This window comes from Pseudophryne corroboree, chromosome 3, assembly GCF_028390025.1.
Source record: "Pseudophryne corroboree isolate aPseCor3 chromosome 3, aPseCor3.hap2, whole genome shotgun sequence".
In the NCBI taxonomy this organism is placed as follows: domain Eukaryota; kingdom Metazoa; phylum Chordata; class Amphibia; order Anura; family Myobatrachidae; genus Pseudophryne; species Pseudophryne corroboree.
Genome location: NC_086446.1, coordinates 264080084 through 264100390, shown reverse-complemented (window position 1 = coordinate 264100390; position 20307 = coordinate 264080084). Strand labels below are relative to the sequence as shown.

At 46.9% G+C, this 20307-nt stretch overlaps 1 protein-coding gene across 1 annotated transcript in view; it reads left to right on the top strand.

Moving 5' to 3' along the window:
- The first annotated feature begins 6064 nt into the window (after positions 1-6064).
- Positions 6065-20307, top strand: part of BMP7 (bone morphogenetic protein 7) — a 166707-nt gene continuing 152464 nt past the window's right edge. The window contains exon 1 of the mRNA XM_063959038.1: positions 6065-6825. Coding sequence (XP_063815108.1) covers positions 6429-6825 — 397 coding nt within the window. The 5' untranslated portion in view covers positions 6065-6428. The remainder of the gene's footprint in view (positions 6826-20307) is intronic.

The window sequence follows — 20307 nt, the reverse complement described above, 5'->3', positions numbered from 1 at the left end:
CTAGCGAGCGAACAACTCGGAATGAGGGCCATGGTTTTGACCATCTGCTAACAAATTTGCTGCTACGATCAGGTCTGAATTAAGCCCCATGTCCCATCAGTGCTTTCAGATGGCCATAGAGGCTGATAACAGTCATATTCCGACCAAATTAACCAACATGCCCTTTACCGACATGAGTGCTTTGAAATTCATTGCATTATTAATGCTGCTAGTTTTTGGTACCAGGTACAGTATGTCACGGTAATGGGTCAATTGCATGACTGCAATACTGAAGCTTTATATATGTGATTGGAGAAGTCCTGTAACAAGAACTGTAGTGTCTGGACGGTACATGAGGCAATATAAATAACAAAGAATTCCTAACTTTGCATTTGAATCAGTCTCCAGTATGAGATGTGGCAGATACTCCCTGTTGATTGTGTTTTAGCTTGGGCCACATTTTTAATCACCTACAGGTATGAAGACAATTAGGATAAAGTTAATAAGGATTATTCAACATAAATAAATCAATGTATTTACAATAAGTAAATCTATACACATGGTATACCTTAAATGCAAACTTCAGGTTCTCTTTCTTTGTCTCCCTATGCTAGGCGCAGATTCTCCATCTGAGTATGGCCTTCATTGTGAGCGATGAAGCACCTACAATATGTACTCAGCCACTTTCAGCAACATTCCCATAAAGGGGAGGACACACGGGAATATGTGTGCTGAGCGAGGGGGAGGGAAGGGGGGCTCATTTCACCCAGCGGTGAAGTGAGCGATGTAACTAGATTGTACCTGCATGCAGAACAGTCTAGAACCGGCGATAGCGCCGCGCGGGGCTGCACATCGCTATAGCTGTGGGGCATACATACGGTGAGATCCGTGCTTAATTTCTAAGCAATCTAGTGAGATTTCTTAGAAATTAAGCATACATCTCTCTGTGTGTACCCCCTTAAAACACAGCATCTCTATGTGTCTCATTAGCCATACGCACACGCAGGGGATGTTTCCGAGTACCTAGAAACCCCCCCTGCCTGCCGATCTATCGCAGAGGAGCCGAGTTTTTTTTCTCTTCTGTAACAGGCTCAGCCTCGGCTCGCACAGTCGCTCCGTGCACTTCACGAGGCTGGCTGCTCAGGCTGACACATAGGAGGAGCAGCTAGCTCCTCCTCTGTGAGAGGATAGAGGCGCTAATGCCGGCGGTGCAGGGACATTGTAGCAGCGCTGCTTATAGCTTCACTGTCCTTGCCAGCGGGCAGGCACGTAACACTGTGAAGCAGAACCAGGTGAGACACATGCCGGGGGCAGCGCTGGTGCTCTTAAATGTCTATGGGGGGGGGGGGGGGGGGGGGGCGGGGAGTTGGAGAAGGTTTGATGGTGCTGTCCTGTCTATGGAGGGAGGGGGGAGGGTTGATGGTGCTGTCCTGTCTATGGGGGGAGGGGAGGGTTGATGGTGCTGTCCTGTCTATGGGGGGGGAGGGGAGGGTTGATGGTGCTGTACTGTCTATGGGGGGGGGGGGGGGTGATGATACTATGCTGTCTATCTTTGGGGAGCGGGTGATGGTGCTGCCCTGCATGTCTTTGGGGAAGGGGGGAGGGGCTTATTGTTGGTGCTGCGTCTGCCTATCTGGGAATGGGGGAAGCGATGATGTGCCCGTGCTGTCTCTATATAGGGGGGGGTGATGGTGGCTATGCTGTCTGTTTACACGTGGGTGCTGGGGGGGTAATGATCATGGCTGTTCTCGTATATATAGACACACACTATTAAATAGCAGGCTGTACTTGCAGGAATAATCAGGCAACACACAGGGAGTTCACCGACGTTTCATTGTTATTCAGTTCATCTTTTTCATTAAAGTAAAAAAGGGATTTACCTATATATATATACCTATCGACACTCCATGGTGCCATCTGCTCGCAGGTTCCCAGCGCAGAAGAATGACATGGGGATGCCAACATCGGCGTCACAGAGGGTGCCGAATGGACTAATGTTGAATTGAATAACAATGAAATGTTTGGGATTATTCCTGCAATGAGTTGCGCCTGCTATTCAGTTGTGGTATACATTCAAGGTCCCGGCTGTCAGGAACCTGGCAGTCGAAATTCCGATGATGTAATCCCGACACCCGACAGAGCACCGACGCTGGAATCCCAACCAGGTCAGCATCCCGTCGCCAGAATACCCACAGCCGGGATCCCAAAGGTAAGTATAGCCAGGAGGGTTAGGAATTGGCTGGAGGGGGGGGGGGGGAAAGTGCTGTTAGGTTTAGGCACCACCGAGGAGGTTAGGGTTAGGCTGTGGGAGGGGTGGTGGTTAGGGTTAGGCTGTGGGTAGGGGGGGGGGAGGGATAGGCTGCGAGGTAGGGGTTAGGTTTAGGCACCATGGGGGAGGGGGGGGGTTAGGTTTAGGCACCACAGGGTGGAGGGTTAGGTTTAGGCACTAAAAGGGAGGTTTAGGCTGCAGAAAGAGGAGGGTTAGGTTTACGCATTAAGGGGAAGGTTAGGGTAAGGGACTAGCAGCTAGAGAATTCATTTTGATTAATACATGGTTCCATAGTATACAAGTTAAATTATAAAATAAGAATTCTCTTTAGCGCTTACCTTATGCATCTCCCATAATGTAATGCATTTTTTTATTGGTCTGTAACCAATTGTTTGGAAACCCCTCTTTCAAAATCCTGCGTTTGCCACTGTTAGCATGCCCAGGAACGCCCAGGACATTTTCTATACATTTCAGAGATTGTGTGTCTGAATCAGTACTGTGACTCCGCGCCGGATTTAGAGATGGACGCTAATGCATTTGTAGCGGTGATCCCACATGCGAAAATCTGCTAATACTATAGCCGGCTGGAAATGAATTGAGACGCCCACCAGCGGCCATGCCTATATCAGCATCTGCGCACAAACACGCAGCAGTGCTCAAAGATCTTCCAATAACTGACCATCTAAGTAACCACATGATAGCACAGAACGGCTGCAGAAACTGAGATGCTGGCGCCATTTTTTCTGTGTACAAGATATAGGCTGAGACAAGCCCCAAAAAACTGGTGCGACATGCCTGCATTTTGCTACCACTCACCATAACCTCCTCCAAATGGTCCCTGACTGTCAGTCATTTTTCAAATAAATCTTCACTGTGAGTGACACTGCTAAGGTACCTTGGCGTGTGCGCAGTGAGAGTGCGATGCACGCTCAGTTGGACGATTATCACTCAGTTGCGTACATCTCTGAAACAAATTGTAGAAAACACTGCTTCACTGTATCTGACATACTGTATGCAATCAATGTGTGTGACTCAGAATCCTGTCCCATGCCTCCTTATTATCCTAGCTGAAACAAAGTGTGAGTCCACTGTTTGGTTTGGTTATATGTTCACATTTTTGTTAGAACATATAACCAACATATAACCACTCCATAATTCACCTAACCCGTACTTTCCCTGCTGTGATTCCTTATTCAACAGACCATTCTCTATCTACTTCCAGCCACCACAGGCCCAGGACATAGCCCGTACCATCAGGTTTGAATATCCTTGAACTACCAAAGATGGAAAAGGTAATTGCTAGAGAATGTATCTAGAAAACATAGGACAGACCAAAAAAGTGGACTTTACGTTTAAGTCCTTAATAGGAAGTCCAGATAGACAAATATGCAGCACTTTATTTATGTATAGCGGTCAGAACCTCCTTTATTTCAGTAATGAAAAACTTACACCAGTATCTGTTTTTATTCTTATTCTATTCCTGTGTTGGGTTTTGCAGGTTGACCATTTGCATACTCCATGCAGCAGATTCCTATTGGCTGGAAATTACCATTTACACAGCCAGATGTACAGTAGGTGCTGATGTGTTTGTATGTTGTTTGAATGTGTTTGTATGACTGTCCTCCATCTGCTCCAGTTTAATGGCATAGGGGGCTATTCAGAGATGGATGCAGTGTCCCAAAAATAGCAAACGATTTTCGGGACACTGTGCATGCGCATTGGTCGCAGTGCATGTGCGCGAGCCTTTACTATGCAATCGCATACTGGAAGGATGTGATCGAAGAGTGATTGAAAGGCAGTGGGCATCTGGGAGGGCTAAGAGCAGGAAATGCAGGCATGTCATGGCCGTTTTTGTGGGGCGGCCGATGACGTCGCCTGCGTTTCCTGCGATCAGAATCATGGCGGTGCTGCCGCTGCGTAGGCAGGGATCAACCTTTATTTGAGCTTTTTGCAATGCGATCACGCATGCTGGGCGGCCACCAGCATGCGATTTTAGTAGTTGCAGATTTTGCTATTTTAGCAAAATCAACTCTGAATAACCCCCATTGGGGGTGATTCCGAGTTGTTCGCTCGCTAGCTGCTTTTAGCAGCATTGCACACGCTAAGCCGCCGCCTACTGGGAGTGTATCTTAGCACAGCAGAATTGCGAACGAAAGCTTCGCTAATTTTCTCGTAACGATTACCCCGTAGTTTCTGAGTAACTCCAGACTTACTCAGCCATTGCGACCAGCTCAGTCCTTTTCGTTCCTGGTTTGACATCACAAACACACCCAGCGTTTGCCCAGCCACTCCCCCGTTTCTCCAGCCACTCCTGCGTTTTGCAACTCGAACGCCTGCGTTTTTCCGCACACTCCCATAAAACGTCCAGTTTCCGCCCAGAAACACCCACTTCCTGTCAATCACACTCCGATCAGCACAGCGATGAAAAAGCTTTGTTATGCCGTGAGTAAAATACCTAACTTTTGTGTAAAATAACTAAGCGCATGCGCTCTGCGAACCTTGCGCATGCGCAGTAAGCGACTAATCGCAGTATAGCGAAAATCGGCAATGAGCGAACAACTCGGAATGACCCCCATGGTCCAAATACAAATTTGTAGGTCAGTTGGCTTGTGATGAAATTAACCCTGAAGACATTGTGAGTAATGATGTAATTAGGTGTGAATCTCGTCATCATGCCCTGCTCCATGTGACGTAAAGCCGCAAGTTGCAGGAACACATTACAGTGATTTGATTCACAGTGCCACATAGCCTGCACCACCCACCTGGGCCTCCCTGGTCATGTTAAAAAAAAAAGTGTGTTGTTCACGAATATATGGATTGTAAACTCAACTGGGATAGTGACTGATGTGAATGATTAAGCTTTGTCTGTGAAAGCGCTTTGAAATATGTAGCACTGCATAAATAACTTAATAAATAACTGAGGACAGCCATTAAATGGACGTTGATGGAAATGATTCTCCTGCTTTGGTGTCTGATTCTGTTTTACATGTTGCCGGCTGGAATTCCCTCACTCCTCATTATGTCATCCTGTCTCTCACAAGGACAGATCACTATCATGCTAAATGCTGTCTGATAGGCGGTCCTCCTGACATATAAATACTGGGAAACACTGATCACAGTAGCAGATAAGAGAAAATAATGTGACTCATTTGTAGTTGTTGTATATGCAGGCACTATTTGTTCTTCTGCCTATCAGTAGCTGCCAAACAGGTCATTTCTGAATTATGAACCAAAATATCAAATGATGAATGAAACTAGTACGGCAGTCTACAGGATAAGTGTGTCTGTGTCAAACTGCTGTCCAAACAGACAGCAGGGACTAGGAAATCCAGGATCCAGGCAATCATTATCCCCTATGCACAGCACAAACTCCTGTTAAGTGTAATGTAAGATAAATGAATGCAGGCTCTATGGGATATGTTACATATAAACATATGTTAATGTCAATGTTTGTATGCTAAGTAAATTGACTGATGTTTTACATGCAGCTGTGTTGCTGTTTTCTCTTCAAGCACTTCAGCATAGGATCTATTTCTAAGTACAGCATAGCATACACTGTCAGTTCTCAGTAATTCTGATCGCTTCTGACTTCATGTCAACCTCCTATTCCTGCAGCAGATCGGTGTTAATTGCCTCCTGCTCTATTAGCAAGCAGTAGTGCACTGCTGACCTGAGCCTTGCAGAAGAGACACAGACAATCCCTAATCTGTTTACTTTACATTAACCAGCAGGACTGGCCCACCCTTTTTGTGAGGTCCTCCTAACATCCAGAGAAGCAACCTGATGGGATCCAACAGTGCACTAAACTTATTTCTTTCTTTTCTTGGATTCCCTCCTCCTGTACTGCCTGCTCCTCCCATTACATTCAGTCTCCTGCTGGCTCCGTCTGCCTTCACAAACCACCACTTAGACTTTGCTAGGGAAAGAGTAAAGACACATCAAAACCTCTAGGAAAGAAACCGCAGGACTTGTTCACCTCTTCGTCCTCACACACTCCACAAAGCTCTTCAGCCATGATTGGATTCAGCTGAAATCCAGAGAGCCACCATTGTGCCCAAGAAAGGGACATCTTTTCCAGAGAAGTAGATACACTAAATTTCTGTAATGGTATTTTATTTATGAACTCCCCTTTGGATAGAAGTGCAGGTGCTTTAAAGTTTGCCCTACAAATCCAGGGGAAATGAATGTTTTCGTAAAGAACAAGACGGGTTCCACGTTCCTCTGTGGCTATTTTTTGTTGAGGTCAATCCTGGCCGATTTCACGTTAGACAATGAGGTCCACTCCAGCTTTATCCAAAGGAGGTTGCGAAGCCAGGAACGCAGGGAGATGCAGAGGGAGATCTTGTCCATTTTGGGTCTACCACACAGACCAAGACCACATTTATATGGGAAACAGAACTCCGCTCCAATGTTCATGCTGGATTTGTACAATGCAATGACCATAGAAGAGGAGGAGACTGAAGGATACTCTTATCCATACAAGCCCATCTTCACCACACAGGGTCCACCACTTGCCAGTCAACAGGACAGCAACTTTCTCAATGATGCTGATATGGTTATGAGTTTTGTCAACTTAGGTAAGTACCATCCACTTTATCTTCTTCTAAAAGGATCAGAGACCTATACACCAATGCTTTGGAGATATCCCTGGGAACTAAAGGGTTGAGGATGAATTAAATTGTTATGATGGCTTTTAGGCGGTGCCAAATAGCTGGGATTTTTGAGCCACAAAGGGCAATGTCCGTGTTATGAGAACAGGGCAGACCACAACATAATAAATGTTGGCTTTTTAGATAACAACATAAAACATTTATAGAAATTATTTTGTGAGCTTGTCTCCATCCTCTGCCTCTCCGGAATACTGTATGTTACAGTCACAGGGGTGTGCGTGTTGTCTGTCTACGTACGTTGTTTCAGGTGCATGTGTCTTCTGGAGGCACCGTCCCAGAAATTTCTTGGGATTGTACATGATCTGACAGGTTTCGGCTCTTCTTTGAAGTAGCAATTACTGTACAGGATGAGAGGGGAGCAGGAAGCTCTGAGCCCAGCAGAGTTCAAAGCACAGCCCTCAGTGATTCACCCTGCAACATGAAGCGCAAATGGACACAGTCCCATTAGGCGGCATAATAACATCCTTCAAGCTGCCTGCCAGACCCCTTCCATGCTGGAGAGGCGACTACTGCTCAAGCTTGAAGAACAGGCAAGCAGAGAGCATAAAATGCACCAGTTTGTAAACTAGAAGGCAGATGGATCATTGGGAAGTATTTAGAGTCATGGATACACTGGACAACCTCGGACACATGTGTGTGTCTGTAACTATAGTGTGGTAGTGTAGATCAGTGGGAAAAGTCTGGGGATAAAATAGATAGTGACATTTTGCTGCAGGTTGAAAAGGTCTCTGTTTATTGATCGCTTCAATGTATAACGTTGCAAATGTGCGCAAGTAATTAAATAAATTAAGAAATTTAAACAGCAGCCAATTGGTTGGCATACTTTGCGGTGCTGTTTTACTGCCTCTGAACTGCAACAATGCTTATAAATGTGCCCAATTTCTATTTGATCTTTTCCCAATCAATATCTCCTGGGATGTATTCAGTTGCTATCTGGATGGATGACTGCATGTAACCATGTACTGTATGTTGTCACTGTCCAACATTACAATCAGTGCTGATCTGACAGAGAACCAAGCAACCAAATCTCTCAGATTTGGCCACTTACATGTTTAAGATTGTGTTTGGGCACTTTTATTAAGGGGGGTACACACTAAAGAAATGTGTGCTGGGCGATCTATCTCAAACCGCTCAGCACACATCTCTCCCCCCGCTCAGCTCAGGGGCCACTCACTTCACACAGCGGCTCAATCTAGCACCAGCAATAGCGATGCGCCGCAAGGACTCTATTTAATTAAATGGAGGTGAAAACTACATTAACACATGAAAGGTGCAGCAGAGTACAGTGAGTTGGGAAAAACATGACTATTATTTATTACCAGTTATTTATATAGCGCACACATATTCCGCAGCGCTTTACAGAGAATATTTGGCCATTCACATCAGTCCCTGCCCCAGTGGAGCTTACAATCTATATTCCCTATCACATGTACACGCACACACATTCACACTAGGGTTAATATTGTTGGGAGCCAATTAACCTACCAGTATATTTTTGGATTGTGGGAGGAAACTGGAGTACCCTGGGGAAACCCACGCAAGTACGGGGAGAATATACAAACTCCACACAGTTAGGGCCATGGTGGGAATCAAACCCATGATCTCAGTGCTGTGAGGCAGTAATGCTAACCATTACACCATCCGTACTGTCCAATGTCCATACAAAGAGGTTTAGTAATGTTTTGTAGTATTAATGCCTTTTTCACAGTCCTAATAGCTTATTAACAAGATAAAACTGCATAAATATAAATTGTTTGCCACGCTAGTTTATAGTACGTAAAATATTACCCAGGTTTAGTTTGCCTGCACCAAATTACTTTGGCATTTCTCAAAGAGTAGTGGATGCATAGATCATACCTCCAGCAGATGTAATGGGAAAAACAAAAGGAGGAACATTGAAATATGCCTGAAATGAACACAGGTCTGTTCTGAGGCAAAAATGGGCAAGTGAAATGGGCTTCGGTCCTTTTCTGCCATCAGTATTCTCTGTTTTGAAGTTTAAGTTTTTGAGATATAATGTAAGTTACTTGTCCAAGTTCACAAAATACTAATTATGGATTAAACGCCAGTGGGTTTTACAGCTAGTGTTATGCAATCAGAACCTTTTAAGGTGGACTTGAAAGAAGAATAGAAGAAAATCTAAAGTAATGGTTGCACAGGACTACACATACAGTACAAGCTAAGACATTTACATAAACTGCAAATAGACAGCCCCTTAACCACTGAGTTTGCCCTTAGTTTTTAAGACAAAAATAAAAATAAAATAATCCTTTATGTTGTGCAGATTTGCTGCTGCATTTTGTGGCTGCTGAATATTCTTAGTGGAATTATTTAATGTTCAAATATTCCCCAATTGCAAGTTGCCAGTGGTGTCACTCATTACCACTCTCAGTCTGCTGATGACTCAGTGAGTGGCGATGCAACACTGACAGGGCTTAGTTGCTGTGATGTCATATGATTTAATGTTGTTTTTAAAAGAGCATTTTACAGTGTTTGTGCTCCAGTAGTTGTACATAAAAGTTAGCGTTATAGATTACAGATAGGAAACTAGCGGAAAATAGGCTCTGTAGGTAGAGATCTAAGGGGGTTATTCCGACCTGGACACAACTGTGCATTCGCACGCAGTAGCCGCATCCAGGTGGTCTGTGCATGCGCTCCGGCCGTTGTGCTCGTGCACAACCTTACACATTGCAGCTGCATCCAGGCAGGATGTGGCGGCAGCGTGATTGGCAGCAGTGGTCATCAGGGTGCGTTGGGGGTCCCAAACGGGGCAGGACCTTTTTGGAGCGGCTGCACGCAGCCGCTCTGAAAAAAAATGGTGGCTGGCCGCTTGACAGTGTAGCCAGGCTGCGCTGCCAGGGGTCAACCTTAGTTCCGAAGCGTCTGCAATTACATACCTTGCCCTGTGCTGGGTGTCCCCCAGCATGTGAGGAGATGAACACAGATCTGGTTGCATATGCAGCAATCTATGTTCATCTCTAAATAAAAGGTCCGTACTGACGGGGAGAGATGGAGGGAGATGTGTGCTACACATCTCTCCCCCCAGTCGGCACAGCGCGATGTGTGCTGAGTAAGGGAGGTGGGGGCTCATTGCACACAGCAGGTGAAATGAGCGATGTGCTAGATTGAGCTAGATCTAGCACCGGCGATAGCCCCGCGCATCGCTATCGCTGGGGGGCATACACACCAAAGATCCGTGCTTAAAATCGAAGCAGTCTAGTCAGATTGCTTAGATTTTAAGAACGTCTCTCTCCCGTGTGTACCCCCCTAAAGTCCTAAGCCTCTGCTTGGCATTGCATGCTGGGACTTGTAGTTTTACAATAGTGGGTGAGCCACAGATGAACCTGTCCAATAAATGTGCTCACTATTTTCTTTGTGACTTAATATTGCTGTGGTTTGCACTAGGGGGAGCTTTATCCTATGTATTACAACATTTTTTTCTGATGTACCTCGTGCAGCCTTTATAGATTGTACAGCACATGCACAGCACACAGCAGCAGATATTTAGGTGCTTGTGAATGTACAGTATTGGCTTTGGTGCATACAGTATGTTACTTTATGCCAGGTGGAGGTGCTGTACTTGTGTGTGGGGGTACTGTATGAAACACTGACTAATGTTTACCTTTTGGGAACACACACAGCAATAATGCATGTTCAAATCAGAAAGCAATGTTAGCATCACCAGTTAATACAAGAACATAAAACAATAGTATTACACACAAGCTTGGAGGCTAAATTATGTGACCCCATTTTCTTCAATGAAATTAAGCAATGTCATCCATGCTATCCATATGGATAGTATCTCTTATTGGAATCAGACACAGAAAATTGTGAGGACGATCCTTATAATCTGGTACTGTGTCTGTCACAAGCTAAAAAAATCTACCATCTTTTCATGTTGTTGAAAACAATTATATAGCCTGCTATGTTTGCACATTATTCTGCTGCTATGTACTGAAGAAGGCCCTTGCTGGACCAAAACATTGACCTCTCTACTTGTCGCATGTGAATTATTAAAAAAGTTCTTGACTATTTTGCATTGAGTTTTGGTGTGTGGCTAATTTATTTGCATATATAAATATTTTAATTGGTAATTCTCTTGTCACTGCAAGCAATCAGAACACCAAAATGTTATGCCATCAGGTATTGGCAGTGCCATAGAGCGGTTCAGTATGGATGCCGACCGCAGACTTGCCTACCCTCCCGCATTCAGCGGGAGGCTCCCGTTTTTTCAATGAGCCTCCCGCTGCCCCGCAAACCTTGCCTGTCCTCCCGGTTTTTAAATGAGCTCCCTGTAAAACCGGACTGCGCATGCGCGAGTCCGGAAATGCGGGGGGCGGGGCCTGCACGGAAGAGGTCACAGCCGCGGTGGCCGTCCGGACTCTTGCTGTGTGTGCACACACAGCTGGCAGCCTGAGCGGAGGCAGGAGCATAAACAGCAGAGCAGCTGATCTACTGACAGCCAGTGCTCTGCTTCACTGCTGCTGGCCCCGCCCACCACACTCACAGGGCTGCGTGTAACACACAGCCCAGCTTACATCTTCCTGCTCCTCCTCATGTGCCTGCCCAGTGCTGCCTCCCTCCACCACACTGTCCCAGCCCCGGCTCCTGCTCTTCACAGGAAGGAGCAGCAATGGCCAGGTGGGTGCTGTATGTGCTGGGGGTTTTATGAGAAAGGGGGGATGTGTATAATGTTTTCGGGGGAGGGGTGTGTGTGCTGTGCATGATATAATGATATATGGTACTTTCTGTAATAAGGGGGGGGGAGTGCTGTGTGATATGTAAAGTGCTACTGGGTGTAATATGGGGGGGGATTGTGCTGTGTATAATATAATGTAATATGGTGCTGTGTACTATCTGTGATATGGGGGAGGCGGGCTGTGTGAAATGTAATGTGCTACTCTGTGTAATATTGGGGGGACTGTGTAGGCTGTGTATTATTTAATATAATATGGGTCCGGGTGTACTGGCTGTAATATGGGGGACTGGGGCTATGGATATTGTAATGTAATATGGTACTGTGTGTACTGGCTGTAATATGAGGGAGTGGGTCTTTTGTATAATGTAATATGGGTCTGTGTGTGCTGGCTGTAATATGGGTAACTGGGGCCAGGGCCGTAATGATGTGTGTGCCACTGGAGGCGCAGGACCACCGGCAACACCCACCTGGCCGCTCCGTCGCACTGTGGGGTCCAGCCCTCCTCCCCCTGCCATCACCGCTACTCTCACCTAGGTAGCCAGGCAGCGCTGCAGCTCCCCCTCCGCTCCCTTCCTATGTGGGCTCTCCCAGCCCGCCCCCAGCCCACCCACAATGCCCTGTGCTGAGAAGAGTGCAGCGTAGGGCGGGAAGAGGAGAGGCATGCCGGCTTGTCAGAGGTGAGTCTCTCTCTCTCCCGGATGCCATAATGTGTAAATAAGGTGGACTGCCTTCCATAATGTGTAAAAAAAAAAAGGGGGGGGGGGAGACTGCCTGCCGCACTGTGTAAAAAAGGGGGACTACACTGCTGTAATGTGTAAAAAAGGGGACTCTGCTGCCTAATGTGTAAAAAAGGGGGACGCTGTCTGCAGTAGCGGATCTTGCCACGGGCAAGCAGGACTTTTGCCCGGGGCGCCGCCTTCCAGAGGGCGCCGGCGCCATGCGGAGGGCGCCGCACTATGGCAAGATCCGCTGCTGCTGTGGTGCCCCCCGCTGCCCGCTGTCCTGTGAAGGGAAACTAGACGCTACGCGTCTAGTTTCCCTTCCTGGAGAGGGCCTTAACTGTAATGATGTGCGGTGCGCGTTGACGTCATTGCGCACCGCACAGCAAAGGTCCTCTCCACGAAGGGAACTAGACGCTTAGCGTAAGCGTCTAGTTCCCTTCGTGGAGAGGACCTTTGCTGTGCGGTGCGCGATGACGTCATCGCGCACCGCACATCCTACTACAGTACAGGGGGCGTAACTGGCCACACCCCCTTTATGAAGCCACGCCTCCTAATGCCGCCCGGGGCGCAAGAAGCCCCGGAACCGGCCCTGGCTGTCTGCCGTAATGTGTAAAAAAGGGGACTCTGCTGCCTAATGTGTAAAAAAGGGGGACTATGCTGCTCTAATGTGTAAAAAAGGGGACTCTGCCTGCTTAATGTGTAAAAAGGGGGACTCTGCTGCTGTAATGTGTAAAAATAAAAGGGGGACTCTGCCTGCCTAATGTGTAATAAAGGGGGGCTCTGTTGCTGTAATGTGTAAAAAAAGGAGACTCTGCCTGCATGATGTGTAAAAAAAAAAAGGGGGGGCTCTAATGCTGTAATGTGTAAAAAAGGGGGACTCTGCTGCCATAATGTGTAAAATGGAGTTCTGCCTGCCGTAATCTGCAAAAAAGAGGTCTGTGGCCATGCCACTTCCTCATGAAGCCACGCCCCTAAATTTTTGGCGCGCACGCGCCTATGGCACGCACTTGCCCAGTTTGTTTATAGGACGGCACTGATGCTGTTTCTTGCACACAGTGCTAAAAAAATGTCTAGTTAAGGCACTGACTGGGGCTACGTATAATGTAATGTTAAGTGGTACTGGGTACAATATGGGGAGGGGGGGCTGTGTATAATACAATGTATTATGGTGCTGTGTGTACTGGGTGTAATGTGTAATATACTGTCCGTTTCTTCTCAGAAATGTACACGGTATCATAATTTAGTGCACCTGTATTATTACTCTAGTGTACCTATAGTATTACCCTTTTTTTTGTGCTGCTTTTAGTACTAATTTTCATCTGCCATTGCAGGACACACCCCTGAGTGGCAATAAATACGCCTATAGGTAATCCTCAACATGCACTTTGGGCGAAGCATGAAGCACCCCTTCAACGGCGCGCCGTGCTTTGTGCAGCGTATTCTGCTGCCGTCTGGAATCTCCCTGAAACTAGTTTTCAAAAGTAGGCAAGTATGGCCGACCGTCAGTATACCGACAGCAGCATCCCGGCCACCAGCATGCTGGCAGCGAGTGCGAGTGCTAGAAAGCCCCTTGCGGGCTTGCTGTGCTCGCCACAGGTTATATTCCCACTCTATGGGTGTCATGGACACCAACAGAGGGAGAAAAGCCTGAGGTGCTGGTATTCTGGCGGTGACGTTTTACCACTAGTTGGGATTCCGGCGTAGGCATTGTGACTGCTGGGATCCCGATTAGCGGTATTTGAAGTTCCCCCAATAGAGAGCGGGCCTGGTACTGCAGAGGGACGTAGCATAATTTTGGAGGTGTGGCCATACCACCTACAAAAGTATAGGCAGGTGCAGGAAGAGCAGAGCAGCCTCCCTGGAACTACCGCAGCTCAGCACACAGCAGCGTGTATTGGGCTGGAGAAAGAGACTGCTGCTGATAACAAGTAAGAAAAGATGGGGAGAGGGGTCGGTGGACCCAGGCCCCTCCAACAATCCCAGCGTCTCTGGGCACTGAGCTATATTCAGAGTTGGCTGCAGATACTCCTGTTTTGCAAGCATGGGAAATAAATGAGTATGTTCACCCATATGTAGAGTTTACTCATCTTTACAACTAGATTGCCACCTATCCATAGCCATCATCGTTTTAAAGGGCACTGGGTAGGAAATGCCAGCGGTTGAGATGTTTTGGCGGTCAGAAGACTGCGGCATCCCGATGCTTAAAATTCCAACATGGGGAAGGTACATATACTTACCTTACCCCAATGACCCCCTAACCCTCCCTCCCTGCAGCATAAACCTAACCTATACTTGCCTACTCTCCCGAAATGTCCGGGAGGCTCCCGAAAATCGTGTGACCCTCCCAGCCCCCCGGAAGAGCAGACAAACCTCCCGATTCTTCAGGTCCCCCTTTCCCGGCCACCCACTTAATGAGTAAAGTGGGCGGTCCAGACAGTCGATGCCGCGATTCTTGCTGAATCGCATCATCATAGCCACACCCCCTGCAGTATAATGCTGGAGATCGTGTCATTACAGAGCGGGAGCGTGGCTTAGAGGAGGTGCCACTGTAACCACCCCGTTACGCCTCCAGTCACCCAGTCCTCACGTCATAGCCCTGCTCCGCCCCCCTGCTAAGCCGACCTGGTTGCTCTCCCGGAGACAGCAGCCAGAATGTTGGCATGTATGACCTAACCCCCTTCCATCCACCCCGCCCCACACACACACAATCTAACGCTAACCCTCCCCAGCGGTGCCTAATCCTAGTTTGGTTTGCCTGGGGAGGGGGGGAAGCTGCTCAGTAATGTGGATTTGAGGAGGAAGGGGAGGAGTTTCAGTTAGTTCTGTTTTGTTTTTATTGTGGGGAGGTGGTTCAGCTAGTTTTTTTTATACTTGGTGGGCAGTGGTCTGGCTCCTACACTTTCATCCTGGCTCCTAGATTTTAGAAAAATTTGTCAAGCCCTGCCTTAGTCACTGGCCTCAGAGCATGCACAGTGCAAATAAAAAGCAAGATGGTTTTGTATCTAGTATCTTTTATTCACATTACAATTGTTACATATATACTGAATATATTTCAGGTGTTATGCATGACTTAGTGGGGTCAATTATATTCAACGACAGTTGAATATGGCCGGGAGTTAGCTCCCGTCGCTATTCAATTCAGCAAGGCCCGTTCTCGCCGACTTAACAGGTTGAATTGTCGGGAGAACAGGCATTCTCCGACTTAACTCCCCGCCGCGATGCTGATTCCTGACAGAATCAGCCTCGCGCCGGCCGCGCACCAGCACTTTTGTCGGATTTCCTCTCTCCTTCCCCGGGGGTGAGAGAAGAATTCCCGACAATTGGTGTCACTTGGCGCTGTATTGAATAGTGCCGGGAGCTAACTCCCGGCGCTATTCAACTGTCGCTGAATAGAATTGACCCCAGTGTGTTACAAAGCCATTACTTTCTTTCAATATTAGAAATAATGTTATAGGGCCTGATTCAGAAATGTATGTAAAAGTAATGTTTACGCGCATTTCTGGTGTTTGTATCGTGTGCAGATCTGTGGATGATGGTCGCAGTGCCCTGTAAGGCCGCAGGGTGATTGACAGACTGCAGCCGTTTGGAGGTGGCAACGCTCGGCATACTCGAAAACGATGCAGATATACTGGCCTCAGCAGCAGAGATGAGGCGGCCATTCTGAGTAGCCTTAGGCTCACTTAGATGGCCGATGTCGCGACCGATGGTCACAATGGTGTGTCATCAGACATGGCACTCAGATCTGAGATGCCGGCAGTGGTCGTCTATTGATGTCAGGCACCTCCTGCAACATTAGCATATTATTGTACCACAGCTGCATTCAAAGATGCAGGGCAATGCAATTGCCATCCATTTCTGACAAAGGGGGTAATTCAGATCTGATCGCTGGGCAGCGATTTTTGCAGCCCTGCGATCAGATAGTCGCTGCCAATTGGGGGAGTGTATTTTTGCTGTGCAAGTGTGCAAACGCAAGTGTGGGAACGCATATGATTTTGTGCAGTCTCTGCTCAGCCCAGGACTTACTCAGCCGCTGCGATCACATCAGGCTGTTCGGGATCGGATTTGACGTCAGATACTCTCCCTTCAAATGCTTGGACACGCCTGCATTTTTCCAAACTCTCCCTGAAAACGGTCAGTTGCCACCCACAAACGCCCTCTTCTTGTCAATCTCCTTGTGAACGCCCGTGCGAATGGAACCTTCGCACAAACCCGTCACTGACCGGCGATCCCTGTTGCAGCCGTATGACGCGCCGGCACAGTGCGGTGCATACGCATGTGCAGTTCAGATCTGATTGCCCGCTGTGCGAAAACGCACAGTAGCGATCAGATCTGAATTACCCCAAAAGTGTCATAGTACTACATGTAAAACCACTTACTTGCCAATATTAGCCTTTTTTATTTAAGATAATATCAATACAAACCAATTTGTTAACAGTCCAGTAAAAAAAGCTATTATTTACAGCCGTTTCCATTTTAATGTATTCTACTTAATCCATTCTTCCAAGAGTACCTCATTTTAATATCATACACAAGTGATGCTAATATATGTATACATTCAAGTACATAATATCTGTGAGCTATGATGTAATTGCTTCTAATCATTAGATGACACCTGATGAAATGTGTGTATTACAAGGCAAAACGCACGCCCTATGGTAAAGTTGTGTAGCTTCCGTTACACTGAAAACTGTACAATATATTGTACTTTTATGTGCACAGCACATTAGTCAGCCATGTCCTGCGGAACCATTATTAGCTGAAGCTAGATTGGGATGCATTTGATATGCCGGCGGTCAGGATCCCGGCGGAATCAGCCCCAACCCTCTAGATTGCGGTTCTGTGATATCACTGAATACTAATATTGGAGGTCATTCCGAGTTGATCGCTCGCTAGCAGTTTTTAGCAGCCGTGCAAACGCTAAGCCGCCGCCCTCTGGGAGTGTATCTTAGCTTAGCAGAGGTGTAAACGAATGCATCGCAGAGCGGCTACAAAAAAATATTGTGCAGTTTCTGAGTAGCTTCAGACCTACTCAGCGCTTGCGATCACTTCAGACTGTTCAGTTCCGGATTTGACGTCACAAACACGCCCTGTGTTCGCCCAGCCACGCCTGCATTTTTTCAAACACTCCCTGAAAACGGTCAGTTGACACCCAGAAACACCCACTTCATGTCAATCACTGCGGCCAGCAGTGCAAATGAAAAGCTTCGCTAGACCTTGTGTGAAAGTACATCGGCTGTTGTGAAAGTATGTCCCGCATGCGCATTGCGCTGCATACGTGCTGTTTTTTTTGCATCATCGCTGCGCAGCGAACATTTTCAACTAGCGATCAACTCGGAATGACCCCCATTGATCTAAGGTAATCTGTGAAGGGGAGTGAAAGAAATAAGGGAAATAGTTACAGTGGAGAACACTAGAAACATGGGGATAGATTACTGGTATTAAGGTAAAGGAGTGGTTCTCTGTTAAAAGACTTTGGATGGAATTTGCCGTGTTCTTATTTAAAGCTGGTTATATATATATTCTCAACAAATTAGGTTCATATTGTTGTGTCTCACCCCAAAAGTTGTTCATTCTGTTTACAACCACTTCTGTTGAGAAGCTATGCCAAATATATATGAGTCCTTCATTTTTCTTCTAGGTAGAAAATGTTCCTGAGTAAATTGTTCCATGTAACTTGCCTCCAGATCAGCCTCTGCTGCAGGGAGGGATCTCCAGCAGTAAAGAGGTTACTTAGCAGTAGCACAGGAATATTATTTGCGGATTCCAGGTATGGAAGGTAGTGTGATACAGTCTCATTACCTCCTATGCATACTTTCCTTGCGTTTCATTCCACTGCCAAAGCCAGAACCCTTCACCCTGCACTTAATTATTTAGATATATACTTTTCAGTTTTCATATGCCAGATAGCCACAGAAAATACTACTTTAATTATTTTCAGGACATCGTAGACAGTGACGTCTCCTTTTAATTACTGTGCCTACAGGCTATGTCAGCTAGCAATGGGACTGGAATGGAACAGACTCTGTCCTAGTACAGGCTGCAAAGGACCTGACTCTGTCCCTGTACGGACTGGAATGGAAATGACTATTCCAGTACAGACTGGAATGGACCTGGCTCAGTCCCAGTACAGACTGGAATGGACCTGGGTCAGTTCCAAAACAGACTGGAATGGACCTGACTCTATCCCATTATGAACTGGAATGGACCTGACTGTCCCAGTATGGACTAGAAATGAATAAAATACAGTCATTTTACAGACTGGAATAGATCTGGCTCTTTCTGAGGCCGGACTGGAATGGACCTGACTATATGTCATTAGGAACTGTAATGAACATGATGCTTTCCTAGTATGGACTGGAATGGACCTGACTCTGTCTAGTGTGGACTGGAATGGACTTGATCGTCGATTTTCTAGCCTGATCGCTGCGCTGCGAACAACGACAGCTACCGATCAACTCGGAATGACCACCTTTATGCACTGCAATGGAACTGACTTCTCTGATTGTCTACAACAGGGGTGGGGAACCTCAGGCCCGCGGGCCGTATGAGGCCCGCAGAGCCACTTGATCCGGCCCGGCCAGGCTCACCTAACCGAGGGACTTGGGGCATAACTACTGGGGGGGCAGGCTAATTTTTAAGTTGATAATTTTTGTATGGCCCCCCCAAGGATTTTATAAATATCCAAATGGCCCTTGGTAGAAAAAAGGTTCCCCACCCCTGGTCTACAAGGTCCTTCTCTGATTGTCTACAACAGGGGTGGGGAACCTCAGGCCCGCGGGCCATATGAGGCCCGCAGAGCCACTTGATCCGGCCCGGCCAGGCTCACCTAACCGAGGGACTTGGGGCATAACTAATGGGGGGGGCAGGCTAATTTTTAAGTTGATAATTTTTGTATGGCCCCCCCAAGGATTTTATAAATATCCAAATGGCCCTTGGTAGAAAAAAGGTTCCCCACCCCTGGTCTACAAGGTCCTTAAATGGAAGTCTAGCACATACAAAAAATCACCAGGAATCAAAATCATTACCTGACATATGCAACAATGTAAACTATTTGCTCTTTTTTTTTTTTTTATAAAATGTTACTGTATTTTAAACTGAGAGATTCTGAGTGAAGCTCACTAGTTGGTTTCTACAGCAATATTTCAGTAACTGCTAGCAAATAAAATATTTCAGCTGTAATCATTTTGAAGGCTACACATTATGTAAGTGTAATTATACAAGGAATAGTAGACAGATTCTGCATCCTAATTCTTTCAATGTGAACAAGAGAGTGCTCAGCTTATTCTAAGTGGATTGGTGAATCCATGTAACAGGAGGCTATTTTAGTATATAATTATATGTCCCATCAAGTTCATTTTAAGGGGTGGTTGACTAAGATATAGTGGGAGTAAAACACAAAGTTTTATTGTAGTCCTGCTGCTGTTTTAATGTAAAGATGAAGAGAAGTTCTGCATATGTACATCATGTAATCCAGAGAAAAACATTAACGCCAGATTGGCCCCTTGCTACACAATGTTTGCTGAGTCAGAATGGCTCAGAGTCAGAATGGCCGCCCACTGTGACTTTGAGGGAGGATGGCCCCTTGCTGCAGACTGTGGGCCTACTGTAATTCAGGTTGGATCGCAGTGTGCGATGCAACTGCAAAAACTGAGACAAAAATGCGGGTGCATGCACAGTGCCTGTCCTGTGCATACGCCCGCATTTTCTGTGTGGGGGCCACAGAAAATGCGACCGCCTCTGTCTGTCAATCAGGCGGGGCGGGGGTCAACACTCCGTTTCCAAGGCGGATATGGAGCATTGTGGAGGCGGGCAAACGGGGAGGGGGGGTGTTGGGGGCGTGGCCACGGCAGCTGTGTGACGTCACACGCAGCCACCGCGATCGGGAACATGGCGGTGGGCCTCCTGCGCCCATCCTTTGTTTCTGCTAACAAGCAGAAATTGCGGTGCGGTGGCAATTTCTGCTTGTTG